General features: G+C 44.4%; 1 protein-coding gene across 1 annotated transcript in view; it reads left to right on the forward strand.

Moving 5' to 3' along the window:
• The window catches only part of LOC149332093 (membrane metallo-endopeptidase-like 1), a 37,372-nt gene extending 25,138 nt beyond the window's left edge, over nt 1-12,234 (forward strand). The window contains exons 8-10 of the mRNA XM_089557471.1: nt 2,642-2,871; nt 4,681-4,824; nt 11,881-12,234. Of these exons, the coding sequence (XP_089413597.1) occupies nt 2,642-2,871; nt 4,681-4,824; nt 11,881-12,234 (728 nt within the window). The remainder of the gene's footprint in view (nt 1-2,641; nt 2,872-4,680; nt 4,825-11,880) is intronic.
• Nucleotides 12,235-12,635: the final 401 nt, after the last annotated feature.

Raw genomic sequence — 12,635 nt, forward strand, 5'->3', positions numbered from 1 at the left:
TTTAAAAAGACACAAAATGAATGCAATGGGAAGCGCCCATGAAAAGACGAAGATGAGAAACGAACTGAAGGCAACGAACTGTGCCCCCAGTGACTCCTACCGGTTAAAGAGACCATTACTGCATCAAGATATGGTCATAAAAAGCAAATAGGTACAAATAAACTGAAAACGTATCTTTTTCTCAATTCTTGTGGAGAAATTTGTTGTGTTGCTATAAAAACTAGGTTGACCACAACCCAGCGGGCAGGCCACATGTCTTCACTCGACCATTAATAAATTTAGTTGACAACCCTTGCCAAGATTGGCAGCCTGCTCACAATGAGGTGCCCAGTTTGCCACGTGCGATGATGGGCGGGTCGTGATGACGTCACAATATCACGTGACCTTTCTAGATCAATTCACCATCAGGACAGGTTCTGTTGACATCACATGACTCCGTGACCTCTTTAGACCACTCAGCGAGTTTCGTGAAACCGAACATCAAGGTGGGGGGGGGGGGGGGGGGTTTCGTCTGACGACAAATATATTAATAATAATAATAATAGCCTTTATTCCCATCAACATGATAGGGGAGGTTAGGGAAAAAAAGCTGAACAGCTTGACTGGTTCCCGCCCCCCCATATCAAATACATGATTGCTTCCATCAAGGCAGAAATCAGCGGACAACAGAATACATTTCAAAGAACAATCATAGCTAACATGACAAATAAGTATAACACGTAATAAAGCAAGTTATCATGAAAAAAAGACACAGCGTAGTAACAAGAAACAGACACCATTTGTATATACTGATATAACTCTAGTGCTATTTAGGATATATAGCATTCACATGGCTCTAGACATACACAAAACTACAAATGCATATTTACGCGTGGAAAGTAGCAGACTTCAAGCCATAACAAAAATTACATGCAAAAAGAGCACAAGATCCAAGAAAGGAGAAAAAAAATCAATTCAGGCACAGTAGGATGATGGTAAAAATGATCTTCAAGAAAACACATTTGATCACGAAAAAAAAAATCTTAGGTCCTGCTTTGATGCGTTTTCGGGATGTATGGTGTGTCTATAACAAATATTCAATATTTCTGGCAGTTTATGTTTAATCATTTGCTTTCCGTAGTTTGTTCTGCATCTCTCAATGTTCCAGATTTCCCGACAACGTGTATCATGCGAAGGTATTCTCTTTGTTAAGGAAGCTAAGGAAGAAAGGAAGTTGATGTTTTGTTTGACATCTTTTTTGTCAAACAAAACATCAAAACAAAACAGTTATAGTGCTGTCTCACTATAACTTCGGCCGGCGCTAGACTGTCGGCGCGAAACTTGCGAATTTTATCTCCTGATCAGGCCCAGGCATTGTTTAGACATGATAGACTCGCTACTCCTAACTTCATGCGTCTGACATCATGCTCGTAGCTTTTCATTGATTTTTCGAGTTTTCCCGATGCCCTGGATCATGTCGTTTCTTTGAATTGTATTTTTTCGCAGCAATAGGAGGAAAACAGACAACACGCCACATAGATGAATAGAAGGCAACGGCAATAATGCCTCTCTGTACATACCATGTTCAGCTGTGGAGCATTTGCAGGGGAAGCTTGTTTATTTGTACTTTTAACACATTTAAAATTTCATCTTAGATTTTAGAATTGGTGTATAGATGTCAAGTACAACGCTCGTAATGATTAATGAACTGATTTCATACTCCTGTGGCACTCTGTTCCTCATAGCAAATGTGTTTTAATTGTAATGTATTTGTTGTAAATAAAATGTTCATTATTTTCATCTGTCTCACTAAGGTACAGTATAGAGACGCGAAGGAAAATTTCTTTACTTCGGAAAGCCTACATCCTCTTTTGCTCGAAGTTACGCCCCTATCCCACAAAAGGACGTTTATTTCTATGAGGACGCGACCAGTAATAGATACATTTAGTGCAGCGCGTACCGTGCCCCGCCACTGCGCTCACGCTGATTGGTTCCGACGAGGCAAGCGGGCGCGCTGTTGACTACTGCTAACTTACTGCTAACGGGAGCGTGGCGCCATCTGGCGTCAGCAGGACAATCTGCGCATGCGTGAAGAAAGCATGTAGCCGTCGTGCCCCGGCTAGCGAATCGAGGCTATCTAGAGCAACATGGAGCGGCCGCGTGCTCTTAGTTGTGCCAAGCCATCACGTAATTGTCATGAACGCATGATTGTCCTGGCGAGCATTCGGCAGGAGGTATTAATCCTGGCACTTTCGAAAAATTCATGTAACGCTTGCATCCTCTAGCACTCACACATGGGTTCGACACTTTTCGGGCTAGCAAAAGAACCGCTTAAATTAATGACGAACTGTAGGCTGTTATGTTAATGTATTATTAATAAATAAACAGTTACCTTTCCCGAAATTAACATGGATTATAAAAAGCACTAAAGTTGGTGGCATTCTTAGATAATTAAGTGGAAAGAAATGTAAATGCGAAGAAATGCTGAGACTGTTATGGGTATATGATTGACTCGTAGGGAGCGAGTTCGTATATAACCGTTAACACGAAACCGACGACCATATCGTAATTAAGAGCACCGAAATTCAGCCGAATGCCGTTAATTCATTCATTCATTCATTAATTCATTCATATTACCTGCTTTCACTGGGCGCGCTTACAGCGGAATTCCCGAACGTTGGCGATGATTTCGTGAAGGCCTATCTACAGATAAAACGGCTGCTGGCATATCGCGAGATTAGAGGAAATGCAGCAGATTACTTGGAGATTTCCGTACCCAACGCTTCCTACCGATTTGGGACAAACCTCATCACAATCAATGTTGGAATGATGCATCCGCCATTCTACACCGTGGGTGCTCCGGCGGCGGTGAACTACGCATCCATAGGCCAGGTACGGTCATTGCTGTGCCCACTAGGACGGGCATGACCTCTGACGTCACAAAACCGCAAGAGGCATATGCCATATCGCAGTTGGGCGAAATGAGTTATACGAGCCAGGAAATAAACACCGAAGAGAAATCGATGCCACAGCGATAATCGCATCCCCTTTCTCTTATTTCAGCAATGCGCTTCATTACACTCGGTCATATTCAAGGTGACACTCCGAAATCTTAGACGTTGCTTTACTGCGTCATCTTACACAGCCTTTCATTAGAACCGAGCTGTAGTTACATGTTTAGAACCTGTATTAAGGCGAAAGCCTTTAATGGCTCATACTGTCATCCGTTAGCAGAGGGTGTCACACCTTTGGCAGCGTGTTAACTCGGCGACTAAAAACGATAGCAGAAAACGAACGGTTGCTTCAGATATAGGAAGAAAATATGAACCTAGAAGCCACGTTTGATGACTGTAGAGCAATTAGTTGATTAATTATAGTCAAAAATGTCAGAATTGCGTCGACATAACGCAGGCGTCGATATAGCCACGGGAACGGTGTGACGTCACATCCAGCGGAAGTCGTCACTGCATAGTGAAAATTGTCACACAATTGTCAAAAAAACGCCAGAGACGTCAAATTAGATGGAAAAATGAGTAATTAAGCGTAATTAACACTTAAGATCCCCTAAAGACGTATAATTTGGGTATCGATATAGCCACTGGAACAGTGTGACGTTACATCCACCGTAAGTCGTCACGGCATAGTGTCCTCGCAATTTTTTTTCTTCCTTCGAGGTACGAAATGAAACGAAGTAAGCCATTCCTAGCTTTCAATCTGAAAACCTACACGCCATCGATTCGACTGAGGCATTTTTGAACCGCACTGCCATCATCTCCGGATGTAAAGACGACAACTCGAGGCTCATTTCCTAGGCCTAGATACACAAAACGCAAATGACGCATGCATCCCATCAATAGACTTGTTCCCGCAGGACCGTGCTCATAGTAATCAGTGAGCATGAATAATTCTTCCCGAGTGCATGTCGTGTGGTCTCCTTTTTTTCTCTTTTTCTTGTAGTTGCCCTCGTTATCGTGCTCACCAGGTGTGCTTACATACCCAGCAATCCTGGACGAAAGCAGTTTTGAACGGAAAAGAGTTTGAGCGCAACTTATTCATATATTGTAAGATTTCATAATAATAGTCAATATATCCGCAGATCTCCCGTCGGCAAGCTACGATCTTTTTACTAATACCGTTTTTGCTATCGTCAGAACAGATGCTCATAGGTTTTCTATGACAGCCTTTACTGCTCTATGCGAGCGATTGAATCATCGTAGAAGAATAATTTTGCTGCATATCTGCAGAATGGACCACTGGTCAAATGTTTAGGGGAATCCCCCAAGGTGGAGTAGATTTGTAATAAGGGAGTAATTACTCATTGACATCCTCCCGAGCGCAGCCATACGGCTACAAAGCTTGCCGTCCCGGTTAGCCCGATTGGTAGAGCGACTGCTCCGGTGAAGCGGTGGTCCCGGGTTCGAACCCAGGACCAGGACGAATTTTTCTTACTACGAAGTTTGTGAGAGAGCTGTATAGCTTTCCTTTGTAGCCGTATGGCTGCGCTCGAGTGGATGTCAATGAGTAATTACTCCCTTATTATAATAGACCATTACGTTGAATATTTCTATACAATTACCTTACAGTTTTCCAATATTAAAAATATTTGTCCAACAATGTTTTGTCCAACAACGATTACCTTTGCAGCGTGAGTTTACACTTGTTAAGAGACATCGTCGTGCGCTCGGTGTCTACGTTTCGCAGATCCTCTGTCACGAAATAATGCACGCCTACGACGTCCATGGTATAAAAAAAAACCACCGCGGCTATCAGATCCAACAGAACGTTACGGAAACGATGAAGGAATACGAAAGAAGGGGGCTCTGCCTGCGTGCCTCGTATCAAAGGGTGCGTATTCATCACGGCAATCTGATGCAACAGCCGTACAAGCTCCGTACAACATCTCGAGGAGATATCTTGAGATCGTGCTTTTCATTGCCATGACAATATTTATTTATTTATTCAAGTTACTCACAGGCTCCTTTACATTGGAGCATTGTGTGAGTGTGGCAGTACATAGAAGTTAGAGAACAGTGCAAAAAACAAAACAACGACTGAAGAGAAACGTTATATAATAGTTAGCAAGAGGCACTGAGTAGAATACAAATGAAGTAATACAATACACAATAATTAGATAAGTTTCAAAATGCGGCAACAATAGATTTTTTTTTTTCTCAGCACAAGCTCACTACAATAGCGCAAAGGGTAGATTTGTGGTCATGATAGGAGGGTTCATTGATAACAAAGTGATAGTCTCACAAACAGAACAGAGTCTACATTTTCCAACTGTACTCTCGTAAGAAGATTTTTTTTCGACATCTTTTAAACCTCAATCTTTGAGTGGTCGCATGAAAAAAACTCTTATAATGAACGCGCAGTATTGAATTGCAACTAAATATCAACCCCGAAGCTCCTGCGGCCGCGTGTCTCAATGATGATCTGGTCGGTCAATAATCTTAACACGAGCTCCATCAGACCATGAGTGTGCAAGCAATTCACAGTAGTGGCGCCTTACTACTTCAGTCAAAGCAGCGTGTCGTATTGAAAAACAAACAAAAACTCGCATGAAAATCAAACGTGAAATGTATTAATGCAAAAAAAGACCAGGAATGAAACTGATCTGCATTAGAAATTCTGTGTCAAGCAAAGCAGAAGTGTTGTTCATAAGAGCACGTTTCGGAGCATACTTGGCTTTAATGTCCCCCTTCGTCAAAAGATACGCAGCAGCGTCCGTGAATATTTGACTACAGTTTATCCAGACATCACTCAGCGACTTTAGAAAATTCACCCTGCATTTCTCTCCAAAAATGGTAACGGGTTAGAAACATAGAGAAATTTATTGATACAGCTGCAAAGAATAAAAAACTATATATTCTGCTCTCATTCCATTAAAGAGAAACTGCATAGGTTTTAGAAATCAACGAGCTTAAGAGGGTCGAATGTGTGAAACTTGCAGGAAAAGCATGCGAAGTCTTTTTGAGCTAGCACTTGAAATAGTGAAGTAGTCGCCGATTAAAATCCGGATGCCCTTCAAGCTTCTCCGCAGCGCACAACGCCAAGTGGGGGGCGCATGATGACGTCATCGAACGTATCTGAATACATTTCCAACGCGCAACGCCTGCTTTGAAGGAAAAAAGCAACGCCACCGAAGGCAAACCCTGCCGAGAGTTGCTTGGCAGCTTCTAACGAGTTAGGGCAGGGAGTGGCTGACGACAGCGGTAATTTGAAATCATACCTTCCGTAACGTCACGCTGAGCTTCTCTGCACTGCACCGGTGCATTGAGAAGAAGCGCAAAATTCAATCGTCAATTACGTCGCTATTTTAAATGCTAGTGCAAAAACACTTGGCATGCTTTACCTACAGCCTATATAGATTTGAATCCTCGAATATTGTGAAATTATCAAAAACGTGCAGCCGTTGCCGTTTAAGAATACATTTTAAAGAATACATTCTATTTCCAGGCGTATTACATATAAAGTTGCTATCACCGTCTTTAAGTTCCTCCTTACCTCGAAATCAGCAGACGACATTGACTTACCATAATGGCTGACCACATAGGTTTTTCACATTCATGTTCGCGCAGATGTGCTCGAAGACACGCTTGACTCGCAAATTCATGCAAAATAAAATGCCATTTTTCAGTTTGCGCAGCCTGACTCGAGGAGGCGAGTAGCGTTCTACAAAATGAGTTGGTGCACACGACTACAGTACGAGGAAATTTCAGGCTACGACTAAAAACGCAATTTTCTAAGTGCACATCATATGGAGGCAAATTATCGCATTTTCAGCACGGAACTCTCAACAGACGTCATTACTACGTTTCTTGCTATATTACACGAATAATTTTCGTCCTCAGCGTAAACCTTACTTATACATTTCTTAAGATGCACTCGAAGCGCCGTATCAGTGGCACTTTTTATTACCACGAATAAAAAAAAGAGAATTTGCGCGACTGCCGCTAATACCTTTTCCATTCGCAACGACGTCCATGACTCGTATTTCAGCCCGAATAGCGATGAACGTCACTCATATATGCAAAGCACGTCGCTGGAACACAACCAGAACATGAGCGCCTCAGATTCCGGGCTACTAGCATGTTTCCTGCACGTACTGAGCACTTCATCATCATCATCAGCCTGACTACACCCACTGCAGGGCAAAGGCCTCTCCCATGTCTCTCCAATTAACCCTGTCCTTTGCTAGTTGCCGCCACTGTATCCCCGCAAACATCTTAATCTCATCCGCCCACCTAACTTTCTGCCGTCGCTTGCTACGTTTGCTTTCTCTTAACATTAAACATTTGTGTCGGATGGTCTGTGTTAGCACAGTTAGGCTTCTGAGTTCATTGATGGTCTCTGAGCGCTAAACGTAATCCACCTCAAACGCAAAACACTGCTGTCTGCCCACTGCATCATCAGCAGCCTCCGGCGCTGGCAGACATGCTTCTGGCGTCATTTGCGAATGACGATAGAGACATCAAGTGGAGAACAATATGAGAATTAATAAAATCGATCAAAAGCTCAAGTTAAGAAATAATGTAGCTGCAGTATCTTGTACACGTATAAACATGAAGAATTTTAGCACTTCATCTAACGGATGTATATCTTCTAACAGCAAGCGAAGTAGGCTCACTTTAGGCCTGTCGCCAGCAGCGACATCTACGCGACTGAATCGAATACAGAAGCTTCGAGTTCGTAGAACATTTTCTGTCGGATACTGCGCAAAACACCAGTATAGCGTTATGTTCAGGAAACAACGAGTTAAATCCCACGAGATGTATTCAGCTTGTGTTTGCAACGCAAATCTCATGATGAAAACCGGCTGGAATCTGTCCACCAGTTCTTCGCTGTTCTTTGTAACGATTACGCGCCGACACTGATGAAGAGTGATGAAGGCAATGTGTTTATCGTGGCATTACAGCATATCTGCAGCACAGGTACAGTGACATCGTGCATTTTCGAAGTAGTGAGATTTAGTATTTGAACAGACGACGCCGCTTACGCGGTATAACGAATTTACAACATTGTTTGCTTTCAGGGATTGGCCATGTAAAAGTGCATTGAAGAGAGTCTGTGAATATGTTCCTTAAATTTGTGTTCCCGATGATATTGTTTGCTTCTTGCTGCGTGCATTGATGTTTGTGACCTAGAAAATACACATTTACTTTCAAAAAATATGATATCAAAAATTTTGTGATACGCGATTCAGATACGTGATGTCAAGACAGCAAGGGACCCCTCAATTAGAGTTTTGAACTGAATTGAGTTGTACTTTAACCCCGGGATTCGCGACCAAGAAACCAAAAATCTTTGTCGGCGTCCTCTAGCTCACTTTAAAAATCTGCCCCCAGCGGCATCAGTATTTCTTTTCTTTTTTACCTTCTTTAGCTTATAACACCTCCGCTTTTAGCGAAAGTAGTTTCTCTTTAAGAACAATGCGGTAATCTATCGCTTTGTCCGCTGTAAGCGCTTAACTTCGGACTGGCAACTCAAACTAACCCACCTTCAACTAGTGAGTTAATGTTTTGTGATCTGAAAAGCACTTTTAATTAGGGGTGTGCGAATATCAAATTTTTCGAATACGAATCGAATACGAATACTTGGTTCCGAATATCGAATCGAATATCGAATAATCAAGGACAGACGCATTTAACCACTACAAAACATTTATTTGAGCACTCAAGAACGTCACAGTTCAACTATCGATGATTAAATGAACACAAAAGGTGTGTGTGGCTGCACAAAAGGTATCAAAGTCTCGAACATTATTCTTAGAAGAGTGGAAGTATCAGAGAGGATGGCTAGTACTCAGCATTGATGAAGGATATCTTGCCATCAGCACAAAAGCGCGTTGCTGGGATGAACATAAAAGGTTGTCGAGAAGGAAAACCAGCTGCTTCACATGGTCAGGCAGAAGTCGTTCCCTTCTAGCTGAAACGACTTCTCCCGCCACAGAAAATGCCCTCTCACTTGGCACTGACCTGGCACGTATCGCGAGGTACTTCGTGCACAGCTCTGACTATACCAGCTTCGCAGGTGTAGCCACAAAAAAGCTCACCAGCGCAGTCAGCTACGGCATGGCCCTTGGAGGAAGGAAAAATTTTCCTTCCTCCAAGGGCCATGCCGTAGCTGACTGCGCTGGTGAGCTTTTTTGCAAGGAAAAATTTGCTTTCCTCGAAGGAAAAATTTTCCTTCACCCATGCGCATTGCTCTGGGCGCCGCCATGTTGTTATGTCTCTGTCGATATAGGGCTTGCGGACCGAAATGAACGCCGGTGCTCACAATGAATATTCGGCTAGATACGGATATTCGAGTCGGGTCGAATATTCGAAAGAACACGAATACTTGGATCTCGAATCGAATACGAATACTAAAAATATAATATTCGAAACATATTCGAAAATTTCGAATATTCGCACGCCCCTACTTTTAATCCTTAATGCGTTCGGCAAATGTCGGAGTTCACCTAAAAAATAGTCTATACACACTCTATAGACTTCTTATAGACTCTATTGCCTTCCTGTAGAGATTTCTTATTGCGTATTCATAGTCTATACACTGTCTATAGACAAAAGTCTACTAAAAGTGTATGGCCATAAATCTATAGATTGTCTATAGACTGTCTACTCCATTTGTATTGCCTACAGACTAGTGGTAGTATTTGTCTATAAACAGTCTATAGACCTCTTGCATTGCCCAGGGGGCGCTGCGAAAATGGTGCTAAAGAGCGCCCTCTGCCCTCGGCTGGGTAGTACCGGGCTCTGGCGTCTGCTTCGGAAAGCACGTTGGCAGTATGGACCCGCGACTTTCGCTTGTGCTATGCCATGGCCTACAGCGAATATCGGGCGCCGAAGATTTTTTCAGGGCTGGCACGCTGTGTAAAGGGAAGAAATTATGCAACGCCAAGTACGTGTGCTCTGTTGAAGAAATAAGCGGCGAAGTTTCAGCGCGGTGTCATTCGCAAGTGAAGAGAGTCGCGTACGACGTTGAACTTCAGATAAGGTCTTCACGCTTCGAGATTTAAGCGCACCAACGCGATGAAATACTTGCAATATGTGAATTCGCAGCAGCGCTAAACAGACATGTATACGGGACTGCTTGAGCGCACGACGGTACACGCCGCGCCAGCAGCGGTCTTTCAGCATGCCACGAAACGGTGGGCCTCCTGCAGTCTTTGTTGACTGCATCTCGCTAAACAAGTAGTCATGCCTGCTTTGTAGTAGCCGCCATCTGTTCCTTCAGCAAATGCTAACATGATGCAATGCATATATGAGCTCGCAGCCGAATAACGCTGCAGCGCGAGCTCGTGCGCTGCGCGCTTGATGTCGTTTTCTTGATGTAGCTTTTCATCCTCAAAACGACATCGCTCGAACACGTTCGCTGTTATCAGTGATGCCGCGCTGCCGCGTACGTGCTGGTTTGATGTCGACAATGTGCACATTTCACTCTCGACGCTGGGCTGCTCGTAGTGCGCCGCGAATTCGCACCTAATCAACCCGCCCATTTGTGGTCATTTGCACGCACCTGGCCACCTCACCACGTTGCACCGGTCGAATTGTCAATTGTCTCAGTGGCCGGGTCTCTTGTCGTGAACCACCAGCCCTGCCTGCTGATATGCCGATTTGCCTTAATAGTGATTATCTGTAGTGAGATGTTGACATGAAATATGAATAATACCATGCATTTTTTTTCGTGCTCTTTGATGTGTTGTGCATTCCCTTGATATGATCTCTTAATTATGCTGTTCGTTTCTCACCTTTTGCTGCTTGCTCTGTTGCGCATTCCCTACTGTTTGGTGATTATCATGGTACACTTTTTGCTGCTTTGCTGCTTGCTTGGTCCAACTGCCTATGTAGGGATGTACTAGACAAGCTGTGTTGTAGAATGCATAAATTCTCATTCTACGCCTGCATTTGCGGCTGCTCGCTAAATATACATTTTTTGAGAGAGGTAAGCGCCAGAAGAAGACGAACACAAGGAGGATGAGGCCGGCTGTAGACCGCGGGGAAGATTGTAGGTACATATGAGGGATGACTAGCATTGTTTTGCTCGTTACCCACAAAGTGGCGACTGCATATCCTGATGTTCGGCACTGCATCCCACGGTTTGCCGTCCGGACTGCATGTGCAAAAAGAACGAATTTCAGCAACGCGAATAACCAAACAAACGTCAAGGCAGGCGAAGCAGCCAGCACAACGCGAAGGTTCGCTTACTTAGTGCGTCGAACTGCAGCTATCCAGCGCGCCCGGCGCTCCGCTTCGTGAGACCTTGAAAAAAAACGGTGGAATTTGATATTGGAATTCAGACCTTCTTGCTTGTGGCAGCCCACGACGCAGCAGTAACGACGGTGATGCTTTTTCGAGACTGAGCGAGGTCTCTCGGGCGGATCGGCGTCGCAGATTCCTTCTGCTGCCTGCATTTCGTCCTAAGGCACACGGAGCGTCGGTTTTCGATAAACTAAGCCACGGCCAGGCCGCGACGTGGTTGGTCACAAGTAACGAGCCTTGTCGCACTCAAAACAGTGCAGAAAAACGTGCGAATCGACGCAAAACGCAGGCTATAATGGTGCGCCGCCACAGCCAGGGCTGACTACTACCCAACCTGTACTACCCAGCCAGCTTTTCCTTGCTGCCACCAGGCGCCGCCACGTTACCTCAAACTCCAGCGCAAGAGGCCTATAGGATTTATAGACAGAAATCTATGGACAGTCTATAGACTAAAAAAAAATTGTTCAGGGTTTAGCGAGAAAAACATTCCAGAGTACGAATATGTTCTCGTTTCTGTGAACCACCGATGACGTAAACTTTACTGTAATAGCTTTGGGAAATACGATACTTTCGCTGTCGGCATCCGACTGCGGGCTGAACGCTTGAAAACCATGCCGGATGCACTCTGCGCTTGCAGGCGGAGTCCGAGTCACGAGCAAGAACCCTGACCCACAAAATAGACTCGGAGGGGCTAGCCGACTACGCGGGCATACTGCTGGCGTACGATGCGTATCGTAATCTCCCGCGCAAGAACCGCACAAAGAGAGTTCCGGCCGTCGGACTGAACGCTGAACAGACGTTTTTTGTGTCGCACTGCATGAAGTGGTGCCAAGAAGACAAAACAAGCAGGGTTCGAGAAGAAAAAGGTGCATACTGGAACCTGCGATCCCGCTGCATCGTGCCTCTGCAAAATATGCCACAGTTTGCCAAAGCGTTCTCCTGCAAGCCTGGCGATTACATGAACCCCGCAGAGAGATGCGAGTTCTGGTAGGAACAAGTGTAATGAGAGCACAAGTGGTCATTTACTCTTTGGTGTCTGTCTTGCTGCACTCCGTTGTAAGTGTAGATACTACTGTGCTGTGTGTCCCACACGGTCCACGTTACTTTGTGTCTTTGCAGCAGAATTGGTTTTATAATTCAACGAGTTTGAAAGGGACGAATGTGTAAAACATGCTGATAAAGCCGGCGAAGTCATTTTGCGCTGCCATCTGAAATGGTAGCGTAATCACTGAATAAAGTGGCAACGGCGCTCAGGCTTCTCTGCAATGCACAGCGACGGGCAGAGTCCCCGATAATTACGTCACGTATGCTGGCGTTCTAGATTTCTTTTATGCGCACAGAAAGGCGACACAATAAGACAAGGTAGACAGGACGGAGCGCGGAGACAGGATG

The sequence above is a fragment of the Amblyomma mixtum genome, chromosome 8 (genome assembly GCF_055824585.1).
Source record: "Amblyomma mixtum isolate Tamu chromosome 8, ASM5582458v1, whole genome shotgun sequence".
Classification (NCBI taxonomy): domain Eukaryota; kingdom Metazoa; phylum Arthropoda; class Arachnida; order Ixodida; family Ixodidae; genus Amblyomma; species Amblyomma mixtum.